The sequence below is a fragment of the Megascapheus bottae genome, chromosome 7 (genome assembly GCF_031878675.1).
Source record: "Megascapheus bottae isolate mThoBot1 chromosome 7, mThoBot2.hap1, whole genome shotgun sequence".
NCBI classification, from domain to species: Eukaryota; Metazoa; Chordata; class Mammalia; order Rodentia; family Geomyidae; genus Megascapheus; species Megascapheus bottae.
The window spans coordinates 9,564,486-9,589,517 of NC_143515.1; the positions used below are offsets into that span (position 1 = coordinate 9,564,486).

Genomic DNA, 25,032 nt, shown 5'->3' on the forward strand with positions numbered 1-25,032 from the left:
TTTTCCTTCAAGGTTAGCCCTCTACCACTTGAGCTATAGCTCCACTTCCAGTTTTGTTTTTTTGTTTGGCAACCAAGGCCGGGAGTTTGGCCTAGTGGTGGAGTGCTTGCCTAGCATGCACAGAGACTTGGATTCAATTCCTCGGTACCACATGCATAGAAAAAATCCAGAGGTGGTGCTGAAGCTCAAGTGGTAGAGCTCTAGCCTTGAGAAAGTCCAAGGACAGGGCTCAGGCCCTGAGTTCAAGCCCAGGACTGGCAAAAAAAAAAAAAAATCACAACCCAGTCTACTCCCCACAGATGGCCAGAGCTCCTAAGTGGCTCTTTTCTGCATCTAACCAGAAGATGAAGCTCAAAGTCTGAGCTAATGATTTGGGGCAGAGCTGTAGGCCTAGGAAACTCCCTAAGTGGAAGGTGTCACAATTAGGGGCTCCTGGAGACAAAAATGCCATGCATGGGTAGGCATACAAATGTGACTTCTAAGTTAGAAGTTTATCAATGTCGCATGCTTCCTTCTAGAGGAAAGGAAAAATAAAAATATACTTGGGAAAAAAATGACAAGAAGTCATTGGTTTTTACATTCTTATTTGTACTGTCTTTTTGTTTTGCCTTTTAATTTTTTTTTCCTAGAAAAGAAAAACAACCAGGAGGATTTATATGACAAACTATCAGTGTCAGGATGGCAGGGAAGAGAGAAAGGACAGAGGCATGGGAAGTGAATAAAAAGTGGGTTCCAAATCACATGGAACGGTCCACAGGGTCGTGACAAGGTCCTCATGAGATGACCGCTCACTTTGGCATGCGTGTTGGGTGCCCAGTCTTCTGGCCCGCCCGCTCAGACACCCACGGTCAGGAGAGCTGGCCACACTTCACCTTCCGGTGACAAGTCCAGGATTTTATAGAAAGACAGACTTAATGTAGTTGCTTGGCTTTGTGCTCAGATATACCATGGCAGCCTTTCTTGCCTCAGAGAAGGGTCTGGAACAGTGTGAGAGTCACCTTAGGGTACACGTAGATATATCACTTGTGTGCAGACATAGTCTTCATCCACACAGGCACCTGTCCAGACATTCCCAATCTGGACAAAGAAGGATGGGGATGTGACGGTCTCCTAGTCACAGCTCAATGGCTGTATCCATCATTCTCCATTTGTTTGAACTGCCTATTGCCTAAAGAGTGGAAGGAGATTGGAGTGTCTCCATTTTAGATCAGCACTGGACATTGATTCCCAAAAAGCTAGTCATTGAACAAGGACAGCTTGGCCATGTGGCCACAGAAGGCCTCTTAAGTTTCAACCGCTTTATGCCCCAGCTCTTGGGGCAGAACATTCTGCTAGACCCAGAGAAAACAGGGTAGCCAGAGTGATAGTTGGGCAAGAAAGAGCCAGTAGCACACTGCAAGACCAGAGTACATTCCAGAAGTTGAGAGGGGCATGCAGCAAGCTGTAGCCCCAAGTCACAGTCTAGAGGACACACTGAGTCTGAACCAGATTTGCTAGTCTGTCAGGGGGGTCCTGACACCAAGCCAATGGGCTACTGGTTGGAGTTTCTATGTAGAGAGTTGAGGGTCCTGCCCTGCTTGGCCCCTGTTCCTGAGCTGAGGCCAGGTTACATCTCAGTGCCGCAGTCCTGAGGAGCACCACGCTGGCCAGCCAGCCAGGCCACAGTCCTCAGCCCCTCCGGGGCCATGCAGCTTGGGTTCCACAAGTAGGCCCCAGGGAACCGCAGTGGCTGGGAGGGAAGAAGCCAGGGTTGAGAGGCTGCATTTGCTGGAAGAGATACTGGGAGGAATGATCAGAGGCTCAGACTAAGCCATGATCCAAATATTGCAGAGCCAAAGGGGATGGGATCCATTTCTGAAAAATGACAACAGCCTTGTCCTTATTTTTAAAGGACAAGATAGTTGCCACTGTTTGTTTTAGTGTTTTTCTTTTTCTTTAAAACTAATCATTTTAAAAGGTGAAGAGATCAAGAGACCGCGTCTCTTACCCCTGATCCTATGAGGCACCAGGAGGCCTCTGGCTCTGGCTTGCTTCTGCTCTCTTTCCTGGCTCCAGACACAGGAAGCCACAGCAGAGCGGAGAGAGCTAGTGCTCTGCTCCCCACCAGTAATTTCTTCTTCCCAGAAAACCAGAACACATGGAAGGAGAAGTCCAAAGACTAAAGTGCAGAGAATCCACCAGGTGGGCAGCCTGGGCCTGCGGCACTCTGAGAAGGAATGAAGGGGTCAGCCCAGAGCTACAGGAATGGAACATATGTTGAGCCTGGTGAAGGGAACCGATAGGGCAAGTCCCCTTTTCCTTGTGCTCTGCTGACAACTTCTCTCTGGGACTGTCTACTACCAGCAGCATCCCAAAGAAATCCCAGTCCCAAAGATATGGCCTATGAAGGGAAGGAAACCTGTCTGACCCTCCCCTGGTTGGAAGTGATGGATGACGGGTAAGGGAGCACAGTGTGGCAGTAGGGGAGGAGTGCATTACATAAATTCGCTGAATCCCAGCTTTTGGGAGCATGGTCACATGGACACCTCTAAAGGCAGAGTCTCTCCTGGGGAAGGTTTGGTGAAGATGGTCAGGGTCCTACTAGCAAGGCCTGCTGGGGAAAGGAGCTCCTCTGGGTGCAGGTGGAGCTGTAGCACTGGGGGAGGGGCTGCTGAGGAAGAAAGCTCTGGCTGGCATTAGGGTGTATAGGCAGGGGGTGGCTGGAACTGGTTGATGACCTCATACTCTGCTGGGTAGGGCTCATTCTCCTCCATCTCAGACAGCAGTTCCAGTGCTTGCTCTTCTTCCTCGGTAGGGTAGTGACGCAGGAGGTTGGCCGCAGTGGCCAGGATTGAGGCTCCACCAGCTCCTGCCACCAGATAGAAGCTAACAGCAAAGGTGACGTAGACCTGAGAACCGTGGTACTTCTTATGTTGCTGCTGCTGGGCCAGGATGAGTTCAGAAGCCCAGTAAGAAAAGCCAATGACGGTGGCACACTGCAGGACTAGGGGACAGAAGGACAGCACAGAAGGGGGATTAGGAGGCTGCTACAGCCAGGATGCTTAAGGAACCAATCACAGCCTTTCAGAGAACCTGCCGGGCCCCCAGACCCTAAAAAGAGGAGCTCTCTTGGTCATGGGATTCTTGGCATAGGCTTGGGGACAACTACTTGACCTCATTCTAGCCAGACAGATTCTCTTCATCTTAACAATTTGGAATTGGAGCCAGGTGCTAGTAGCTCATGCCAGTTACCACTAGCTACATGGGAGGATGAAAAATGAGAGGATCATGGTTCAAGGCCAGATAAGACAAAAAAGTTCACAGGATCCCCTTCTTGACTGATAGATGGGTGCGGGGGCAAGCATCCATTAATCTAAGCTATGTGGGAGGTTGTATTGCAGTTCCAGTCTAGACAAAAAAGTCCATGAGGGGGGCAGGGAGTTTGGCCTAGTGGTAGAGTGCTTGCCTAGCATGCATGAAGACCCGGGTTCGATTTCTCGGTACCACATACATAGAAAAAAGCCAGAAGTGGTGCTGAGGCTCAAGTAGTACAGCTCTAGCCTTGAGAAAGTCCAAGGACAGTGCTCAGGCCCTGAGTTCAAGCCCCAGCACTGGAAAAAAAAAAAAGTCCATGAGATTCCATCTCAACAGAGGGAAGCTGGATGTGGTGGTACATGTATGTCAACCCAACAAAGATGAGAAGCCTAAAATGCCTGTAATCCTAGCTACTCAGGAGGCTGAGATCTGAGGATCAAGGTTCAAAGCCAGTCCAGGCACAAAAGGACCTGAGACTCTTATCTCCAATTAACCTCTAAAAAATGGGAAGTGGGGCTTGGCTCCAGGGTAAGGTGATAGCTTTGAGCTGAAGAGTCAGGGACAGGGCCCAGGCCCAGTTCAAGCCCCATGACCCACAAAAAAAAAAAAAAAAAAAAATGAGAAGCCTAAAATAGGCAGACTATAAAGGATTATACTCAGGCAGGAAGCTCAACCTTATCTCAAAAATAACCAGTGAAAAATGGAAATAAAGGCATGGCTCAGTGGCGGAGTGCCTGTCTGGCAAACATGAAACCCTGGTTACCAAAAACACTATATTGCTGCTACGTCCTTGAAGTAAGCAAGTAGGGTTGGGAGTTTGGCCTAGTGGTAGAGTGTTTGCCTAGCATATATGAAGACCCAAGTTCCATTCCTCAGTACCACATACATAAACAAAGCCAGAAATGGTGCTGTGGCTCAAGTGATAGAGCTCTAGCCTTGAGAAAGCCCTTGGACAGTGCTCAGGCCCTGAGTTCAAGCCCCAGGACTGGCAAAAAATAAAAAAGTAAACAAGCTGTAAAACTTGCAAGCCGTAGTTGGCCAGTATCAGCACAAGCCAAACTGACACACTAGCTCAGTTATAGGGGAGGAGATGAGCCAAGGGTGGTCTGTGGGGAAGCCCAAAAGGAGTGCACTTGTTCACCAGTCTAGGGGAGACAGCCTGGCTCCTCCCTGCTCACTCTAGGCTCTGAGCTCAAATGAACTTCAAATCCCATTTTTAGAGAGCTGTGAATTTCTTTGTGGAATTCTAACAACATTCCTCCCCACAGATGGACTGAGTAGGTTTAACATCTTGGCAAGCACCTTAACAAATAACTGGAGCAAACTGCGAACATACTCAGATGCTCTGTGAAAAGCTAGAGCTTGTCAGAGGAGCACCTGGAGCCATGTCTGCTAATAGAAATGAGTCCCACAAGCCGGGTGCAGTGGCTCACACCTATAATCCTAGCTACTCCGGAGGCTGAGATCTGAGGATTGTGGTTCAAAGCCAGCCAGGGCACTAAAGTCCGTGAGACTCTCTCCAATTAACCACCAGAAAAATGGAAGTGGTGCTGTGACACAAGGGGTAGGGCGATAGCTTTGAGCTGAACAGCTGAAGGCCCAGAGTTCAAGCCTCATGGCAGACAAGAAAAGGAAAAAGAAAAAGTTAGAGAAAAAGAAAAGAAATGAGTCCCATATGCCACTATGCCCTCTGGCAGGTCCTCTTCCATAGGAACAGGTCCTAGGCTTACCCGTGAGGATGTGGGCGAAGGCATAGCGACGAGTGATCTTCAGGGCTGGATGCTTGGGCCCAAAGACATCGAGAAGGAATGCAGAAAGACTACACAGGATGCCCAGGAAGCAAAAGGCAGCAATGACCCGCAGGAGCAGCACTGTCTGGGGGTTCATGCAGAAATCTGTAGGAGGGAAAAACCAAACATGCAGGTACAAAGTACTACTCAGAAGCAAACAAAGCCTCCCCAAGAAGGAGCTCTGCCCCCTTCTGTCTGGGACACAGCAGGGCATTGTCTTAGCCACTGTGACCAGCTGGTCTGCTGAGGGGGGTGAAGAGCTTCCACACTAGCAGAGAGGACTCCAGGTCACTGCTGCCAAAACCCTTAAGTTCTTTTTCCAACAGAGACTAACATATGTACACAATTCCATTTCTCTGTGCGATACCCTTCTAACCATTTTTCAAGATCCTGACAGTTAAGCTAAAATATTAACCTATTCTGCTAAAGGAAAAATTAGGCTGACAAGAAAAGCCCATTGTCTTCTGAGCTAAGACAGCTAGAGACACTAAGATCAGAGGTTAATTAAAGATGAGCCTTCATTCATTCATTCATTCATTCTCTTTTTGTTTCAAAAACAAGGTGAAGCCAGGTGGGGTGGCTTAACACCTGTAAACTTTGCTACTCAGGAGGCTGAAATCTGAGGATTGCCAGGGCACTAAAGACCATGAGACTCTTTTTTTATCTCCAGTTAACCATCAGAAAACTAGAAGTGGCGCTGTGGTCCAGGGGTAGTCTTCTTCAATAGCCATGCAAAATGCCATAGCTTCTAGAAACATAGAATTGAGACTGATCCATAAAGAAGCCAAGCCATGATTAAGCATTTTAGGTCTTAAAAATTGTTAACAGTAAAAGGAACCCTACTCCACTGCTGGTGGGAATGTAAACTAGTTCAGCCACTCTGGAAAGCAGTGTGTAGGTTTCTTAAAGAACTGAAAATAGACCTTCCCTATGATCCTAGCATACCACTTCTGGGCATCTATCCTGAACATCATGACCCAGGATATTATAAAGACACCTGCTCAGCTATGTTCATCTCTGCACTATTCACAATAGCCAGGCGATGAAAACAACCCAGATGCCCTACTGCAGATGAATGGATACAGAAAATGTGGTATATATATATATACACAATGGAATTCTACATAGCCAACAGACAAGATAAAATAATGGCATTCGCAGGGAAGTGGATGAATCTAGAGCGAATCATGTTGAGTGAGACAAGTCAAGACCTAAGGATCAAAAGGCGCATGGTATCCTTAATTTGCGGCTATTAAATCCAAAGAGTACAAGAGCGAGGACTCAAATACTGCATACCCAAAGCTATGGACATGGTAATGGAAATATAAACATAACTCTATAGACATAATGTTTTATTTCATAAATTAATGTTTCTATGACATACAAACTCTTAGCCTAATTTTGATTAAGTTCTAAATACTAAGTCCCAGTGACTGTAAATAGATTCCCTCCTTGAACACTTGTTTGTTAAACTTGTCATTTAAAAAATGATGTAAAAATCAACGTTAATAAATTCTTTAATAATTAAAAAAACTGTTAACAGTACAAAATGGGACTTAAACTTCCTCTTCCCCCTTTTCCCCAGATACTAGCAAGCTCTTCTTTTGTTCAGACCACGGGACCCCAAGTAATTTAGGGAAACTTGGAAAGGTCTGGCCAGACTTAAGCTCCATGGTCCTTTGCTAAATCTTAGTGTGGAGAATTTAGATGTCAAGCTGAGAATCTGCAGGTTGGTAATTATCAACCTGTAATGTGCAATTTAGTTATCAAGGTACAAGCATGTTTAAGGTCCACAAAGGGTCTTCGTTCTAGGTCTGACACGGGGCCTAGGAATCTAGATTTTACCAAACAAGTAGCCCAAGCCTTACTCTCCAAGAGCACCAAGAGCACTGATTGAGGAAAGCCTACACATCTGGGAAAGGAACCCAATGCCAACAAAGCAGACTCAGTCCAGCAGAGGCCTGGCATCATAAGATCTTAGACAGAGGACACTGTGGGCCTTTATGATTGACATGCATACCCTGCCTCAGGCTCTATGTTCTCCAGACAGATGCTAGCTGAGCCCAGACAAGTCTCATGTGCATCCATCTGGCTTTGGGTCACCAACCAAGCTGCCCTCTTTTCAAGATCTCATCTGCTGGCCATCTGCTTAAACCCCTCTCAAGCATCCATCCTAGATGATTGCCTACTGCCAGGAAACTGCCTGTGGACATGAGCTCTGCCAGCCACCAGCATCCTAGCCTTTACAGACTCAGGATAGAGTATGGGGTAGGGAGCTGAAAGGGTCTAGAAGCTCATGTGAACTCATGAAGAAGAAAACCTTCAAGAGGCAGAAGCTGTCCTCTGGCTCTATGTGAATACTGTTAAAACCTGAAACAGTTCTTGTGGTCTATGTGGTATGTAGCAAGGATGGGGCAGCACACAAGTGTTCAAGTACCTCCAAGAATAATAATCTTCCAGAGGCAAGCAACATGACCTGGATGATTCATTCAAGTTAATTAATGCAACCAGGTACTCTGAGGCTCTGAGGAAAAAAAGGAATACATGCAGAGGCTTCGAAGACACTTGTAAATTTTTTCCCCCTGCTGGTGAGCTGGCACAGGCTATTCCATCTATTTTCCTTAAAAGTATGCAACTAGGGGCCAGGAGTGTGGCCTAGTGGTAGAGTGTTTGCTTAGCGTGCACAAAGCCCTAGGTTCAATTCCTTGATATCACATACACAGAAAAAGCCAGAAGTGGTGCTATGGCTCAGTGGTAGAGTGCTAGCCTTGAGAAAGCCTAAGTACAGTACCTAGGCTCTGAGTTCAAGCCCTACAATTGGCAAAAAAAAAACTGCACCTATTTTATCTATTCCTATGGGCCTTATCTTTTTTTTTCTTCCTTGTTAATTTTTTTTTAATGGTTACAATTACATAAGTCAGATAAAGAGTACATTCCTTTTTGGCAATGTCACCCTTTTCCTTGCACCCCTTTCCTCTCAGTGTCTCTCTCCTGGCCCCACCACAAGTTCTATAGTTCATGTTTGTTTATTTTTTGGCAGTCCTGGGGCTTGAACTCAGGGCCAGGGCACTTGGACACTTTTTTGCTCAAGGCTAGTACTCTGCCACTTAGCCACAGAACTACTTCTGGCTTTTTCTGAGTATGTGGTACTGAGGAGATTGAACCTAGGGCTTCATACATGATAGGCGAGCACTCTACCATTAAGCTATACTCCTGGCCCTATAGTTCACTTTTAATATAGTGTTTAGTAAGTACCACGGCTGCATTTGTTCTCTGTTTGTCCCTCCATTTTTTTCTTTTTTTTTTTTTTCAACTGGTTGTGGGGCTTGAAGTCAGGGCCTAGACCCTGTCCCTGAGCTCTTTTGCTCAAGGCTAGCGCTCTACCACTTTGAGCCAAGGTGCCACTTGCAGTTTTCTGGTAATTAACTGGAGGTAAGTGTCTCAGGGACTTTGTTGCCTGGGCTATTTTTGAACTCCAATCCTCAGATCTTAGTTTCCTAAATAGCTAAGATTGTAGGCCTAAGTCACCAGCACCTGGCTTGTCCCTCTATTTCTGTGCCCTCCCTCTTGCCTTCTCAAAGATAGATAAATGAACATACGAGACAAAAAGAAACAAAAATAGCAGCAAAGAAGAAAAAAAAATCTCGGCACGGTGGCTTACATCTGTAATCCGAGCTACTCAGGGCTGAGATCTGAGGATCAGTGTTTAAAGCCAGCCTGGCCACAAAAGGACCTGAGACCCCTTTTTTTTTTTTTTTTTTGCCAGTCCTGGGCTCGAGCTCAGGGCCTGAGCCCTGACCTTGTACTTTCTCAAGGCTAGAGCTCTACCACTTGAGCCTCAGCACCACGTCCAGCTTTTTTCTATGCATGTGGTACCGAGGAATTGAACCCGGGTCTTCGTGCATGCTAGGCAAGCACTCCACCACTAGGCCAAACTCCCAGCCCCAGACCCGAGACTCTTATCTCCAATTAACCTCTAGAAAATGGGAAGTGGGGCTTGGCTCAGGAAGAGCTGAGGGATAGCACCCAGGCCAAGTTCAAGCCCCATGACCCACTAAAAAAAAAAAAAAAAAAAAGCTTCCCAGAGTAAATCCCTTCCTTTACAGATGTTTACCCATCCTTCCCCAAAGGCAAAAACTGTTAGAAGTACATGACATAGTCTGTAAGAGGAACTGGTAGACACAGATGGGATGGGTCATGTCTTTTTTTTGGGGGGGGGGGGGGCTATGGAGATTAAACTCCAGGCCTGGGCACTGTCCCTGAGCTCTTCAGCTCAAGGCTACTGCGAGTCATGGAACAACTATGATGAGGAATCCAAGCCTTCTCCAGGTTACACAGTGATTTCAAACAATGCACTGTGCTGCTTGGCATCACCAAGCACCGGTCAGCAGCTTTATTTTTGTCTGATAGAGATAATCAATCACGTCCTTAGGAGGTGTACTTGAATGAAGGATCCAAGTCAATATGTGAGGCTAGGAGTGTAACTCAGTGGTAGAGTGCTTGCTTTTCATGCAGAAGGCCCTGGGTCCCAGCACCATCAGGGGGAAAAAAAAAAAAAAGAAAAGGAAGAAAAAAGAAGGAAAAGAAAAAGCTAATATGAACCCTTGTCCAAGCCATCCTCAGTCAGCAGCTGCTGATCTCATCAAAGAGGCAACAAACAAACAAAAGCAACAAAGAAAAGCAAGAAATTTGGTTCAGATCATTAAGCCATGATCACAGGGGCATGATTGGGCAAAAAATGCATAATGTGGCATTTAAGATGCTGCAGCACTGCAGTCATCAGTCTAGCTTTGGGATATTGGACACTGAAAGATTCTGGCCTTGCTATCAAATCCTACGCCTTGTCAGGGAGTGTGGCCTAGCAGTAGAGTGCTTGCCTAGCATGCACAAAGACTTGGGTTCAATTCCTCATTACCACATACATAGAAAAAGCTGGAAGTGGTGCTGTAGCTCAAGTGGTAGAGCACTAGTCTTGAGAAAGCCTGAAGATAGTGCTCAGGCCTTGAGTTTAAGCCCCAGCACTAGCAAAAAAAAAAAAATCCCTAGGCCTGTCACAGGCTTGTTACCAGTCACTGCTGCCTCATGAATCAAATAAGAGCAGCTATGCCTGCTTTTCCCCACTGCAAGGTGCTCTGAGAGGGTTAATCATTCCATGCTATTACTGACCTACCAACCAGAGACTATTTCTGCTGGGCCACAGTGACATCACCTGTGTGCCTCTCCTCATGCTGACCAGTGGCTAGGGGAGAAGCCTTTAAAGCCAGACCCAGGCTCTGCCCCAGCCTTTCTCTACTCCCAGACTGTAAGTCCTGGATATAGAGATCAAGCCAAATGGAAACTTCCCTGTGGGTATTGCTATAGATAACCAGGGGCCTGCCCCATTTCCCAGATGGTCTTTCACCAGGGGGTCACAGACCCTGTAGCAGAACAAGCAGTTCTACCAGTCATGCCAAGTGCCCTCTTAGAGCCACTCCTGAGACCACTATCACAACATCTTTTACTTCCCTGTAGAGACATCAGTATGGCAGAGGGGGTATCTCCTTTGAGAGGACTGCTGGAGACACAAAGCCATCAAGGTTACAATGATTTAACTGTGGGAAAGAAAGGGTGCGAGGGGCAAGTCCTGACTAAATTGAAGCCAGTCAAGCAGAGTACTAATCCTGGCAAGACACATAACACATCCTACCCTCCAGTTGTGCTCTGGCCTGTTTATTTTGGTAAACATGGCTTGATGATCCCCTGTAGTCATCAAGGAAGAAGGCAGCTGCTGTGTAATAGGATTCCGAGGAACTGACTTTGCCCAAGGTCACTGGTGAGTCACTGGACTGGATTTGTTTTGAAAGCCCTGGCTTTTCCTGTCTACCTGCTCATTGCTCTAACCACCTCCTGACCCATAGAGCTACAGGCAGGCAGAAAGGCCTAAGCAGCTTCTGACCAGCTCCAGGTTGCTATCTCATCTCCCCCACCCCCATCTCCTTCATACTCGAGGAAATGACGGACAATGTCACTGGGAGATCAAGGGATGGAAGCCCTTCCCGTTGCTTCAGCAAGCTCTCTCTTATTATCTTTCCATCTGCTCACTGTAACTTTTTCCTACCTCCAGACAGGCTTCTAAACATAAGCTACCAACAGGGTCTAATAGTGCCAAATGGGTCAACTACAGGTATCAGTGGTACTAGCCCAGCTACCAGAGGACAGTCTCCCTTGCCCCTCAAGACTGGACAATTTGAGATGCATGAGACATCTCCTGTGTCACAAGCCTTCTCTGAAAGGTCCTTGATCTTCCAGTGACTGTTGTCAATCATCATTTACCCAACTTCAAACCTCAAACTTCCTCATTCTCCAAAGATGTTTCCTGAGGCTGCTGGCAGAGCTGCCTTTTGCTAGCTATACGGGTAAGGCAGAAGATCTTGAAGATCCCCTTCCTAGGACCACAAAAGGCCTGAGCAGCCGGGAGTTTGGCCTAGTGGTAGAGTGCTTGCCTAGCATGCACCAAGATCCAGGTTTGATTCCTTAGTACCACATACATAGACAAAGTCAGAGGTGTTGCTATGGTTCAAGTGGTAGAGCTTTAGCCTGAGAAAGCCCAAGGACAGTGCTCAGGCCCTGAGTTCAAGCCCAAGGACTAAAAAAAAAAATGGAAGAAGGCCTTTGCATTTCTTTGGATGTGGGCCCAGATTGAAGAAGTGAGGGAAAACAGGTAGCCATTGTGAAAGAACTGAGAAGTTTTTGAACTGGCTGTATTTGCTAAAGCCTCTGAGGCTCCATGCCTGTCAGTGGAAGGGTGAATTGCTTTGCCTCAGAATCACCAATTTGAGTCTAATAACTGACACAGTATCAGATAAAAAGCAAAGCAAACAGAGGCTAGATGCTAGTGGCTCACAACTGTAGTCTTAGCTACTCAGGAAGCTGAGATCTGAGGATTACAGTTCAAAACCAGTCTGGGCCAAAAAGTCCAAGAGAATCTATATCCAATTAAAACAGGCTGGAAGTGTGCAATAAGTGGTAAAGTGTCAGCCATGAGAAAGAAAAAAAAAGTGAGAACCTGATACCCTGAGTTCAAGCCTTAGTCTTGGGTCCCAGAACAAAAAAAGAAAAGAAAAAGCAAAGGTTATGATGAGTCTTGTATAGCTACGATTGAAAGAAAAGGAAATTTGGAATGCACTAAGGTACAGTGGTCTTAAGAGAGCATCCACTTCAGAATCAATGTCACTAGGATTACTGTGTATCCCTGAGCAAATTTCCTGATTTTCCAAGCTGAGACCTTTATAAAGTATAACTTCTGACAGTACTCTACCTACCAAATAAAAGTGTTCTTTAGTCTGAGCACTGGTGGCTCACATCTGTAATACTAGCTACTCAGGAGGCTGAGATCTTAGGATCACAGGTTGAAGCCAGCAAGAGCAAAAAAGTCTATGAGATGCTTATCTCCAATAAACCACCCAGAAAAAGCTGGAAGTGGTGCTGCGGCTCAAGTGGTAAAGCCCTAGCCTTGGGCACAAAGAGGCTTAAGGGCAGTGCACATGGCTTGAGTTCAAGTCCCAAAACTAGGAGAAACAAAAAGAAAAGTTGGCCAGGAGTGTAGCCTAGTGGTCGAGTGCTTGCCTAGAATGAATGAAGCCCTGAGTTCAATTTCTTGGTACCACATACACAGAAAAAGCCAGAAGTGGTGCTCCAGCCTTGAGGAAAGCCCAAGGACAGTGCTTAAGCTGTGCGTTGTAGCCCCAGGACTGGCAACAACAACAAAAAAGATATTGAATGTGTTTAGCATAATTCTGATGATGCCTTGTACATAAGCAGGTACTGACAAATGGTAAAACTGCTCCAGAGACTTCTAGCCCACCCCACGGACACTTGACAGAGTGTACTCTCCTAGAAGTATCTGTATACGCATCTGTACCACACAGCTTTGCTCCCTTCTGAATGGGAAATGTCCCAGATCCCAAGTGAGTACATCTGTTAGCCTTTAGGATCAGCACAGCCTCACCAGATACCATTTGTCTGGGTACCAAAACAAACAAAACAAACAAACAAAAACAGGTGATGGAAAAAGGGAAAGGAAAAGCAATCAGGGAACTCCTGATTCCATACCTCTGTGATGGCTCATAAGGTCCTGTTATCAGGCACCAAGTGTCTCTGCTTTGCAATATCCATGAGTATGAGGCTGCGAATGTGGCCTAGTGGTAGAGTGCTTGCCTAGCATGCATGAAGCCCTGGGTTCAATTCCTCAGTACCATATACACAGAAAAAGCTAGAAGTGGTGCTGTGGCTCAAGTGGTAGGGTGCTAGCCTTCAGAAAAAGAAGCTCAGGGACATTGTTCAGGACCTCAATTCAAGCAAACAAAAAACTACAGACGAGCTAAGATCTCTTAAACAAATGCTACGTAAAGGCTAAGACAACATGCTTTAGAAAAAGACAAAATCGGGCTGGAAGTTTGGCTGGAAGTTTCCTGAGGCTGCTGGCAGAGCTGCCTTTTGCTAGCTATACAGGTAAGGCAGAAGATCTTGAAGATCCCCTTCCTAGGACCACAAAAGGCCTGAGCAGCCAGGAGTTTGGCCTAGTGGTAGAGTGCTTGCTTACCATGCACCAAGACACGGGTTCAATTCCTCGGTGCCACATACATAGACAAAGCTGGAAGTAGTGCTGTAGCTCAAGTGGTAGAGTGCTAGCCTTGAGAACACCCAAGGACAGCACTCAGGCCCTGAGTTCAAGCCCGAGGACTGGCAAAAGGAAGGAAGGAAGGAAGGAGAGAGAGAGAAAAGAAAGACAAAATCAAACCAGGCATGGTGGCTCATATATGTAATCCTAGCTACTCAGAAGGCTGAAATCTGAGGATCTCGGTTCAAAACCTGGGTACTAAAAACCTGGGTACTAAAATCCATGAATCTCTCTCAATCTCTTCTTCTCTCTCTCTCTCTCTCTCCCTCTCTCTCTCTCTCTCTCTCTCTCTCTCTCTCTCTCTCTCTCCCTCCTCTCTCTCTCTCTCTCTCTCTCTCTCTCTCTCTCTCTCTCTCTCTCTCTCTCTCTCTCCCTCTCCCTCTCCCTCTCCCTCTCCCTCTCCCACTCCCACTCCCACTCCCACTCCCACTCTCTGCCAGTCCTCGGCCTTGGACTCAGAGCCTGGGCACTGTCGTTGGGCTTTCTCAAAGCTGGTGCTCTACTACTTGAGCCATATAACACCACTTCCAGCTTTTTTCTATGTATGTGGTACCAGTTATCAAACCTGGGGCTTAGTGCATGCTAGGCAAGCACTCTATTAGGCCAAACTCCCAACCCAGTCCTTGGGAATCTTATCTCCAGTTAACTAACAGAAAACCAGAAGTGGTACTGTGGCTCAAGGGGTAGGACTTGAACTCAGGCCTGGGTGCTGAGTTCTTTTGTTCAATGTTAGTGCTTACTACTTGAGCCACATCTCTACTTCCAGTTTTTTAATGATTAACTGGAGAAAAGGGTCACAAAGACTTTATTGCTTGGGCTGGCTTTGAACTGGATCCTTCAGTCTCAGCCTCCTGAGTCTCTAGGATTACAGGCATCAGCCACCAGTACCCAGCTTGAGATTATTCTCCACAACAGCTGATATATTACAAAGGATAAAGTCCATTTTATTTTATTTTATATTTTTTGCCAGTCCTGGATTTGAGCTCAGGGCCTGTCCTTGGGTTTTCTCAAGGCTAGAACCCAACCACGTGAGCCATAGCACCACTTCTGGCATTTTCTCTGTATGTGGTATCCAGGAATCCAACCCTGGTCTTCCTGCGTGCTAGGCAAGCACACTACCACTAGGCCAAACTCCTGGCCCAACTATACCATTTTTTATACGGGCATCAACAGACAGGAGGTAGTTTCAGCAATACCACCCAGCTGGGGAGTCTTGGGAAAATTACTTTTCTGTTCCTGGTTCCTGGATCTCTGACTTAAGGATATAGGGTCAGACTGCCACTCCCTCTGTCATGAGATTTTTATGAACCCCCACTGCAAAAAGGAAACATGAATTCTCTCACACTTTGTGTGTGGCACTAGAATCTTGAAACACTGCAACACCATGGGATCAAGAGCAAAAGGCCCAAATCAAGTGGCAGAAAGAAGGCAAATATTGGGGAATGTGCTGAAAGAAAAACCATCCAGATACTCAAACCTGACGATCATTCTGTATCAGCTCCATGCCAAGAAAAAAGCTGCATATCACAAGCCTTAGGTTGTAAGTATATCTTCAGTTTGAATGCCAACTCAGCCAATACACCATGAGGGTGAAATAGAGAAACAAACCAGAAGCCCATATTCCTTGGCCTATAAAATCATTCTAAAGCCTCTAAAACTCAAGAGAAAAGCAAAACAGGAAAAGAATGCTAGGTCACACCAGAGGGCTTTTCAACCAACAATTGTAGAACTGCCATACAGCCTAACACAAAGAAGGTTTTCACCAAATCCCAGGACCAAAATCCTTCAAGAAACAACAATACAGATACCTAACATGAAAGGTTTCTGATACAAAGGGCAGCAGACATCTGGCATGCATCATAGCCAGAATAGCAAAGGAAAAACAAACACCTCCAAGAGAGATTCAAAAGCCCTTGAGGGTGGTGAACTATGCTGTTACTAAGGCTTCTTTGGGGGTACCCTAGCTAATTTTTAGGTTAAAAACCAGACTGTAACTGGGCACCAATGGCTCATGCCTGTAATACTAGCTACTCAGGAGCCTGAAATCTGAGGACCCCAGTTCAAAACTAACTTAGGCAGGAAAGACTCATGTGAGACTCTTTATCTTCAACTAACTACTGAAAAGCCAGAACTATAGCTAGAGTGACAGAGTGCTAGCCTTGAGTGAAGAAGCTATGGGATAGAGTGTCCAGGGTCTGAGACCAAGCCCCAGTATTGGCACAAGTTTGTTGGCACACGCGCACGCGCACACACACACACCCCCAAAACATGCAGATTGGGCAGGCTGCTCTCACTGGCTGCCCTCTCTCTCTGTGCCTTTACCCCCACTCCCAGAGATACAATGGGACCAAATGAACTAAGGAATCCCCAGGACAGGCCATACTGTAGGCACTGAACTCCCCCTTCATTTGGAAGAGAGAACAGCATTTTCTTCTGCCTACCTGTCTGGGAAGCATAATATAGAACAAAGAAACCTTACCTTCAGTTATGTATATTTGTAAGACTTCTAAGCCCAAATTTCAATTACTGAAAGTGGCAGTGGTTACTGAAATCTGATGTCCTTAGACCTTCCCACCTTTTTCTCCAATACTAATTATCCTGGAATACTAAAAATATCTTTAAAAATCTGGTAATTTTTTTTTGGGGGGTGGGCCATGGGACTTGAACTTGGTCTGGGCACTGTCCCTGAGCTCCACAGCTCAAGGCTACTGCCCTACCCTGGAGCGAAGCCCCACTTCCCATTTTCTAGAGGTTAATTGGAGATAAGAGTCTCAGGTCCTTTTGTGCCTGGGCTGGCTTTGAACTTTGATCCTCAGATCTCAGCTTCCTGAGTAGCTAGGATTACAGGCGTGAGCCACCACAACTAGCTTAAAATCTGATAATATTAAAGGTTCATTTTTCCTCACCAATTAGGCTGCCTCAAAGTAAGTTTTCCTTTATTCTGCAGGTTCCTAAGAAAGGGAGGGCTAATTGTGATACCTAGCACCCTTATCTTTTCTCTACACATAGCGCCCTTCTGGCAGAATCCTAAAATAGCAGCAGTCCGGATTAGCATGACTGCGAGTAGGTGCCTTGCTGAATAACATCAGAATTAATGAGGGGGCTGGACCCCTAACAGAGCCACCTTGTGGGCATAAATACCAGGCAAGAATGGGGCTCTTTCCCTCAACCAAGTGCTCCCCAGCTCTCCTCTTCAACCAAATGCTGCTTCTCACGCTTTGCTATCTCTGCTTCCTTTAGTCCTTCTGTCAGCATTGCGCCCCCTCCGCCCCCCCCCCAGGCCTGCAGGGCAACAGCGCAGTAATCTCACCTTTCAGCAGGTCCGGGTGCACGTAGCCAAGCACATCTGAGACCCCCAACTCCTGGCGGGAACAGGTGCCTCCGTGGATGTGCAACCAGGCCGGCTCGGCGAGAGCAGTGCATAGCGCTGTGATGGACAGGGCACCAGGCAGGGCCGAAGCCAGGCTCCGCTCGGGCTGCTTGGGCAGAGTGCTGCCCCCCGGACTCCTCCGCCGGCGCCCGCCAGGCAGCCCAGAGCCTCCGGGGGCATACATGCCCGGGGCCGCCCGTCGTAGCTCTGTGGCCGCTGCGGACGGGCGCTGACCTCCGCGGGACGCGCAGAGCCTGCCTGTCCCAGAAAGAGCGATTCACTCCGGGCCCGAAGCCGGGACTGTCAGGGCCGACACTGGAGGGTGAGGGCTGGGCCCGGGTCAGACAAGAATGGAGGGCTGCAGGGACTTGGGGGGCGGGGACGGGAGACTCTAGATTCGGGTGGAGGACTCTGAGAGGGCTGGGACTAGGTGGGGTCCGGGCAGACCGGAATGAGGGGGAGGGGGCACGAGGGACCGGTTACTGGGGGCGGGGAAAACCTGGACCCAGGTCCTCGGCAGGAGGGTGCCAAGGGGCGGAGGACGCCGCCGGGCCGCGGGGCTAGGGGACCCGAGACCAGTACTTCGGGATGCGACCTGTGTAAAGAAAAGACCCGCTCCACTCTGGCCCTTGATCCTCACCGGTCAGCAGGCCTCAGAGCTGGGATGGCGCCGCTCCGCCCCGTCACGGGCTTCTTAGCTGCCCGGGGCCGAGCAATCCCAGGCCCCAATCCCGCAACGCCCAGACCGACCCCGTCCGATGCACTTCCGGCTTCCTCCTCCTCTGCCTCCGCCTCCTGCGGCTCCCCGCCCCGTCCTCCTCCCCGCTTACGTCACACATTGCGCGCGCCGCCGGCTCTCTCCTCCGGGCCTGACGGGAGTGGTAGTTCGAGGCGGTCCTGAGGCGGCCAGCACCGCGGCTGAGGCGAGCGACTACAACTCCCAGAAGGCTGCGCGGCCATAACAGCGGGCGCTTCAGTTCCCAGGACGTTCCGAGGCGGAAGTTGGGTTCTCCGTGGGCCGCGGGAACCTGACGCGGAAGCAGCGGGGCTAGGCTTGGTGAGACCCGCTGTCGGCGGCCTGAGTCTGCCCTGTGCCGACCACCATGAAAGACTCGCTGGTGCTGCTGAGCCGAGTCCCAGCGCACCCGGACTCCCGGTGCTGGTTCCTGGCCTGGAACCCCGCGGGGACCCTGCTGGCCTCTTGCGGCGGCGACCGTCGAATCCGCATCTGGGGTACCGAGGGTAAGGCCGAGTGTAGCTTATCGACTCCGGTGCCGCGGTCTCCGCACGCGCACGCGCACGCGCACGCGCGGTGCGTTGAGGGACGTGGGAGAAGCGGCTTAGGGCGGGACCTGAGCCGCCTGGAGAAGGGTTTGTCAGGGATGCGGTCTGGAAGCACGGCGGCAGTAGATAGGCAGAGAAAGGGGGACGGGAAGATAGGAGCCTGCAGAGTAATTTGTGGCTTTTGAGAGTCATTGGAAGGTGCTGTGTCGTTTGTTTGTTTTTCATTTTAAATAAATTAGGAGAATGGCACTTCTGATTTGTTTTAGAAGGGTGCCTCCCAAAGAAGTAGTCAGTTCCATCTTTGTAAAAAGCATACTGTTAAAAAAAAAAAAAGCATATTGTTAAATACACCAATGGAACATTATCCCTATGTTGGGTTCTAGTTAATATCCCTTGTGATTGAATGGCATTGATGGTGCTTCAGCACCTTCTCGAGCGCCCAGCCCCAGAGCCTGGCTTGTCCTCTGCCTGTAGGTGACAGCTGGATCTGCAAGTCTGTCCTTTCTGAAGGCCACCAGCGTACTGTTCGGAAAGTTGCTTGGTCCCCCTGTGGGAATTACCTGGCCTCTGCCAGCTTTGATGCTACCACTTGTATTTGGAAGAAGAGCCAGGATGATTTTGAGGTAACCAGGCTGGATGGGACCATGTTGTAGTGTTTGCTTCTCAGGGCTTAGGAACCTGAGCCAACCTATGGAAAAACTACAGCCTTCACTTAAATTTTGCACTGTGGAATTGATGACCACAGAAGTCTCAGCCGCCATTAATTCTTACCCCTTTTCCTTTCCAGTGTGTAACCACTCTTGAGGGCCATGAAAATGAGGTCAAGTCAGTGGCTTGGGCCCCATCTGGCAACCTCTTGGCCACTTGCAGCAGAGATAAGAGTGTGTGGGTCTGGGAAGGTAAGTGCAGTTCCCTCATGGCATTGATAACCAGATCACAGAAACCCCTGTCTAGGTCCCTGACAGATCACCTAATCTGTTCCTTTCTTACTTCTCCCATAGTTGATGAAGAGGATGAATATGAATGTGTCAGTGTTCTCAATTCCCATACACAGGATGTTAAGCATGTGGTTTGGCACCCCACCCAGGAGGTAAGTTAAGAGGCCAAAGCCAGGCACCTGTGGCTTATGCCTGTACTCCTAGCTACTCAGGAGGCAGAGATCTGAGAATCGAGGTTGGAAGTTAGCCTGGGCACATACATCCATAAGACTCCTATCTCCGGGTAACGAACAAAAAGCTAGACTGTTAGCGTGGCTCAAATGGTTGAGCTCTAGCAAAAATGAATATGAGCAAGGGTGTAAGGCCCAGGGTTCAAGCCCCAGTAGTGGCATATGCAAAAAAAAAAAAAATCAGATTAGGTTTGTTGATAGATAAGAACTCTGGTGTGAAAGCTTGTGTCAAGCCTTTCTGTTGTCTGTCTGTCTGTCTGTCTGTCTTTCTTTCTTTCTTTTTCTTTTTGTTGGCCATGGGGCTTGACACTGGGCCTGGACCCTGTCCCTGAGCTCCACAGCTCAAGGCTAACATTCTACCACTTGATCCACAGTGCCATTTCCCACCTTTCTCTTATCTAAAGCCTGAAGTTAGTTTTTACGGGGCTTTAGCTCTATGAATGAAAAACAGTAGTCTCCTAATGTGGAAATTTAACAATGAAATTTCTCTCTGTATAACATAAGCTTAAAAAAAAAAGTCCCTTTTATAAAACATCCCTCGGCCAGGAGTTTAGCCTAGTGGTTAAAGTGCTTGCCTAGCATGCATGAAGACCCAGGTTCAATTCCTTGGTACCACATACATAGAAAAAAGCCAGAAATGGTGCTGAGGCTCAAGTGGTAGAGCTCTAGCCTTGAGAAAGTCCAAGGACAGTGCTCAGGCCCTGAGCTCAAGCCCAGGACTGGCAAAAAAAAAAAAAAAAAAGTACCCCTCCAAATTGGTCCACTGGGGTGGGAAAAAAAAAAAACAAACAAAACATCCCTCGGACGGTCTTGTTCTGGAAGAGGGAAGGATTGGAAACACAGTTACGTACTAGGCCATACAGACAAGTGCTGGGTCTCTTTCCCCACCTCTAACAGCTGTTAGCCTCTGCCAGCTATGATGACACAGTGAAGCTGTACCAGGAAGAAGAAGATGACTGGGTCTGTTGTGCCACCCTTGAGGGCCATGAATCTACTGTATGGAGCTTGGCCTTTGACCCCAGTGGCCAGCGACTGGCATCTTGCAGTGATGACCGGACTGTGCGCATATGGCGCCAATATCTACCGGGCAATGAACAAGGTAAGTGTCCAATACCATAGTTAAATGGCACTATTCCTCCATTAAAATACACTGATGAGTCATAACATATTAAAAATAACACGTTGCCAGGTGCTGATCACTCACACCTGTAATCCTAGCTAATCAGGAAGCTGAATCTGAGGATCACAATTAGAAGCCAGCCCAGACAGAAAAATCCCTGTGAGACTCTTCCCCCCCCACTTATGTGTGTGGTACCAAGGAATTGAACCTAGGTCTTCATGCATGTTAGGCAAGCGATGTACCATTAAGCCAAACTCCCAGTTCCCTGTGAGATGCTTATCTCCATTTAACCACTCAATAATTGGAAGTAGGGGCCAGGAGTATGGCCTAGTGGGAGAGGCCTAGTATGCACAAAGCCCTGGTTTGATTCCTTGGTACTGCATACGCAGAAAAAACTGGAAGTGAAGCTATGGGTCTAGTTGCAAAGGAGTTTGGCCTAGTGGTAGAGTGCTTGCCTAGCATGCATGAAGACCCGGGTTCGATTCCTCAGTACCACATACATAGAAAAAAGCCAGAAATAGTGCTGAGGCTCAAATGGTAGAGCTCTAGCCTTGAGAAAGTCCAAGGACAGTGCTCAGGCCCTGAGCTCAAGCCCAGGACTGGCAAAAAAAAAAAAGAAGGTCAGGGACAGGGCTGGGAATTTGGCCTAGTGGTAGAGTGCTTGCCTAGCATGCACGAAGACCCGGGTTCGATTCCTTGGTACCACATACTTAGAAAAAGCCAGAAGTGGTGCTGAGACTCAAAGGGTAGAGCCTTGAGAAAAATCCAAGGACAGTGCTCAGGTCCTGAGCTTAAGCCCAGGACTGGCAAAAAAAAAAAAAAAAAAAGAAGGTCAGGGACAGTGTTAAGGCCGTGAGTTTCAAGCTCTAGGATTGGCAAACAAAAACCCAAAAAACAGAAAACTGGAAGTGGTGCTGTGACTCAAAGTGGTAGAGTGCCAGCCCTGAGCAAAAGAGCTCAGGGACACTGCCCAGATCAAACCCCATGACTGACAAATAAATAAATAAAATGTGCTGTAAGAGGGCTTCAGATAAGAATGCTAAAAGAGGGCCAGGAGTGTGGCCTAGTGGTAGAATGCTTGCCTAGTATGCACGAAGCCCTGGGTTCAATTCCTCATTACCACATACACAGGAAAAAGTCAGAAGTGGAGCTGTGGCTCAAGTGGTAGAGCACTAGCCTTGAGAAAGCCCAAGGATAGTGTCCAGGCCCTGAGTTCAGTGCTCAGGACTGGGCGGGGGCGGGGGGGAGCTGGAAGAACTGGGGAAAGTTTTAGGGGACAGGGCATTTCATTCCAAATTTGAAAGGTATGTAGGATTTTAACACAAGACAAGTTCAACACAAGATTTCCAGTAAAGAGCCTAACAGCATGAGTAGTGACAGTAGTGCATGTGTAGTGGTAAAGGTGACTGGACTTAACATGAGGAAAAGTAATTCATTGAGATGGGACAGAGGGTAGAGAGTCTGAGGAGGAGTGAATTGGGCTGGGTCATCTAGGTAGTGGCCTTAAAATGCAGGGCTAGTTTGATAATAGCCTGTAGGAGAATGAGGATGCTTAAAGTTGTCTGCCACAGTGAGACAAAGGAGGATGGAAACAAATGTTGGGGTTCATAATTGATTAAAGATGGATTGAGGGAGGGCAAGTTGGGTTTTCCTATAGTGTTATAGTTACTCCCCAGATATGCCCAGGACATCGACATTGTCTTAGGCTTAAGAGAAGTCTGTCATGCAGGTGTGGCAACCAGCGGCACTGATCCCAGTTGGAAATGTATCTGCACTTTGTCTGGCTTCCACTCAAGGACCATTTATGATGTTGCTTGGTAAGACCTCCATTCCCTCTTCCTTATAGTAGAGATTTTAAAGATATCCTGGCCCTTGCTATTCTCACATGGGAGTTGAGAAACTACCTCCATTTCTTCAGATCAGGTCTGTCCTAGTTGGTCTGGGTTTATAGAAGATGATTTAGGTCTAGCTGTAAGTTAAGACACTAGGTATAAGCAATACAAAACAACAACAACAAGACAAAAAAATCCCAGGCTGAGCTGGGTACCAGTGGCTCATGCCTGTAATCATAACTACTCAGGAGGCTGAGATCTGAAAATGGTGGTTTAAAGCCAGATGGAACAATGGGATAGTAAAGTCTTGAGATGCTCATCTCTAACCACCAGAAAGCCAGAAGTAAAGTTGTGGCTTAAATGGTAGAGCTTTAGACTTGAGCAAATAGATAAGGGACAGTACCCAGGCCCTGTGCTCAAGCCCCAGTAACATATATGCACATGCATGTGCATGTGTATATGTACACACACACACACACATCCCAGACTATGAAGGCAGCACTAACCGTTAGGGTTCACACAGTATGGTATAGTCCTGAGACTGGTGAATGTATAGATTGTGACTGGGGTCTTTAATGTCTTGGTAACAATGACTTGCCCAACCTTAAGGAAGCTAGAAAAGCCAAACCATTCATACAGGAGAGGCGATCAGAGAGCAATTCTGGCCCTGAAAGTTGGATCTGGGAAACAATCCCAAATCACGGAAAAAGTTCATATGCATCAAATCATGTTAGCAAACATTTGGGAATAACATATATGTAACAAAAATGGGCTAAAATTAAAGACTTATATCCTTTTTTTTAAGGTTAAGAATATTTTATGACGTGGGTATTATGTAAAATGAGGAATTATATGTAGGTTATTGTATAGTTTAGGTTATGGGGGTGGGGAACTATAGAAGCACCTGAAGACTCAGGAGATTGATATTTGTGGCTTTTAAGTTGGAAAGCGCTTCAACAAGAAATTTTTAGCTGAGGGCTGAAATCTGAGAACATAACAGGCCAGGGACTAGAGCAAATTTACCTGTCTTCCTATTTGGGGAGGCAGAGGGCACCTACATGTCCACTGATGGATGTGTTCCTCCCAGGTGTCAGCTGACAGGCGCTCTGGCTACAGCTTGTGGGGATGATGCCATCCGAGTGTTTGAGGAGGATCCGAGCTCAGATCCACAGCAGCCCACCTTCTCCCTGACAGCTCATATGAGTCAGGCCCATTCCCAGGATGTCAACTGTGTGGCTTGGAACCCCAAGGAACCCGGGCTTCTGGCTTCCTGCAGTGATGATGGAGAGGTGGCTTTCTGGAAGTATCATCGGCCTGAAGGTCTCTGACTTGAAAGAGTTCGGTCCGAAGGGAGAACTTGGCTCATCTCTTCAGATTTGGTTTAACTTGGCTCATCTGTTCAGATTTGGGTAGAAGTGTGGAGTCACAGATAAGTTAGTTTTCCCTCCTTTGACCTAGGATCTCAGCAGAATCACAGAACATCACTAGTTTATTTTTTTGGGGGGGTGGTCAGTCGTGGGGCTGGAACTCTGGGCCTGGGCACTGTCCCTGAGCTCTTCAGCTCAAGGCTACTGCCCTACCCCTTGCGCTATAGCCCCACTTCCAGTTTTTTCTAGTGGTTAATTGGAGATAAGAGTCTCACAGACTTTAGTTCACCGGGCTGGCTTTGAATCACAAGCCTCAGATCTCAGCCTCCTGAATAGCTAGGGTTACTGGCATGAGCTACCACGCCCAGTACATTATTATACCACAAATTGTGCTTGCTTTGGGGCATGTTGTTATATTTTGGGGTAAAACAAGTATTTATAATTGCTACATAAATATGTAGGACCTAAAATTGTAAACTTTATGGATATATTGTGTCTGTATTTCAAGCCCTGTTTCATAATAACTTTCACAGTTTTTTTTTTTTTTAGGATTTCATGTGAATTGTCTGAGATAGTTCTGCTTTCTCAATTTCTAGATAAATCATTTCACTTAAGCCATTCAATTTGAAGGATTGCAGGGGGTGTGGTTGGGGGGATGGTTTCCTAGATCAGGAATAAAGGGACACCTCTGTCTTTTCCTAGATACCCTCACATGCCTGAGTCATGCTATGATAGCAACTAGGAATATTAAAATTAAATGGGGAAAAAGTGAAAAGGGAGTTTATTATTGGTCACAGTCCAGGTATTCTAAAGTTGATGGTAGATATGTCTTTAAAAGTTTGTGTTTCTCTACAGGACCACATCATGTAAGTATACTATGCATTTATGGTATTATGATATTTCAAGATGAGCCCTTCCAAAACCAGAGACTCCATGAAATGCTTGTGTGTGTGTGTGCGCGTGCGCTCGTGTGTTTGTGCTCTGGCTGCTGATGGAGCACCTATCAGGAGCATATATTGGCCACTGACAGAGCACTCCCCTGTGGGAGTGGCAAAAACACATGCAAGTGCTAGCTGCTGGTGGAGCAGCCTCTCTGGAAACCTCACACCTATATCCCTGAGGCCTGGAGCTATTCCCCCCAGCACTGT

At 47.4% G+C, this 25,032-nt stretch overlaps 2 protein-coding genes across 3 annotated transcripts; one reads left to right on the forward strand and one right to left on the reverse strand.

Moving 5' to 3' along the window:
• Window positions 1-595: 595 nt before the first annotated feature.
• Tmem127 (transmembrane protein 127) lies at window positions 596-18,092 on the reverse strand. 2 transcript variants are annotated; one of them, XM_090336408.1, is made up of 4 exons: window positions 17,754-18,092; window positions 17,054-17,367; window positions 5,025-5,189; window positions 596-2,983 (listed from the first exon to the last, which is right to left on the reverse strand). In XM_090336408.1, exons 2-4 carry the CDS (start codon window positions 17,295-17,297, stop codon window positions 2,676-2,678), a joined length of 717 nt encoding a protein of 238 aa, XP_090192534.1. In that variant the 5' UTR covers window positions 17,298-17,367; window positions 17,754-18,092; the 3' UTR covers window positions 596-2,675. The 2 variants fall into 2 exon arrangements, with proteins under 2 accessions (XP_090192534.1, XP_090192533.1); XM_090336407.1 differs by having other exon boundaries at window positions 17,054-17,371.
• A 27-nt stretch (window positions 18,093-18,119) lies between these two features.
• Ciao1 (cytosolic iron-sulfur assembly component 1) lies at window positions 18,120-24,806 on the forward strand. Its single transcript, XM_090336406.1, has 7 exons — window positions 18,120-18,355; window positions 18,872-19,020; window positions 19,185-19,296; window positions 19,399-19,487; window positions 20,463-20,664; window positions 22,415-22,502; window positions 23,605-24,806. The coding sequence occupies exons 1-7, from the start codon at window positions 18,217-18,219 to the stop codon at window positions 23,843-23,845; spliced, it is 1,020 nt and encodes a 339-aa protein (XP_090192532.1). The 5' UTR covers window positions 18,120-18,216; the 3' UTR covers window positions 23,846-24,806.
• Window positions 24,807-25,032: the final 226 nt, after the last annotated feature.

What these genes read in the sequence shown, in the direction of transcription:
- Tmem127 (XM_090336408.1), bottom strand. Translation starts at nt 17,297, where the DNA reads ATGTATGCCCCCGGAGGCTCTGGGCTGCCTGGCGGGCGCCGGCGGAGG. An exon ending in GCACCCGGACCTGCTGAAAG is followed by an intron (nt 5,190 to 17,053) that starts GTGAGATTACTG and finishes TCCCTCCTACAG; the next exon opens with ATTTCTGCATGAACCCCCAG. An exon ending in CTTCGCCCACATCCTCACGG is followed by an intron (nt 2,984 to 5,024) that starts GTAAGCCTAGGA and finishes TCTGTCCCCTAG; the next exon opens with TCCTGCAGTGTGCCACCGTC.
- Ciao1 (XM_090336406.1), top strand. Translation starts at nt 18,217, where the DNA reads ATGAAAGACTCGCTGGTGCTGCTGAGCCGAGTCCCAGCGCACCCGGAC. An exon ending in TTTGGCACCCCACCCAGGAG is followed by an intron (nt 19,488 to 20,462) that starts GTAAGTTAAGAG and finishes CACCTCTAACAG; the next exon opens with CTGTTAGCCTCTGCCAGCTA. An exon ending in TCTACCGGGCAATGAACAAG is followed by an intron (nt 20,665 to 22,414) that starts GTAAGTGTCCAA and finishes TCTGTCATGCAG; the next exon opens with GTGTGGCAACCAGCGGCACT.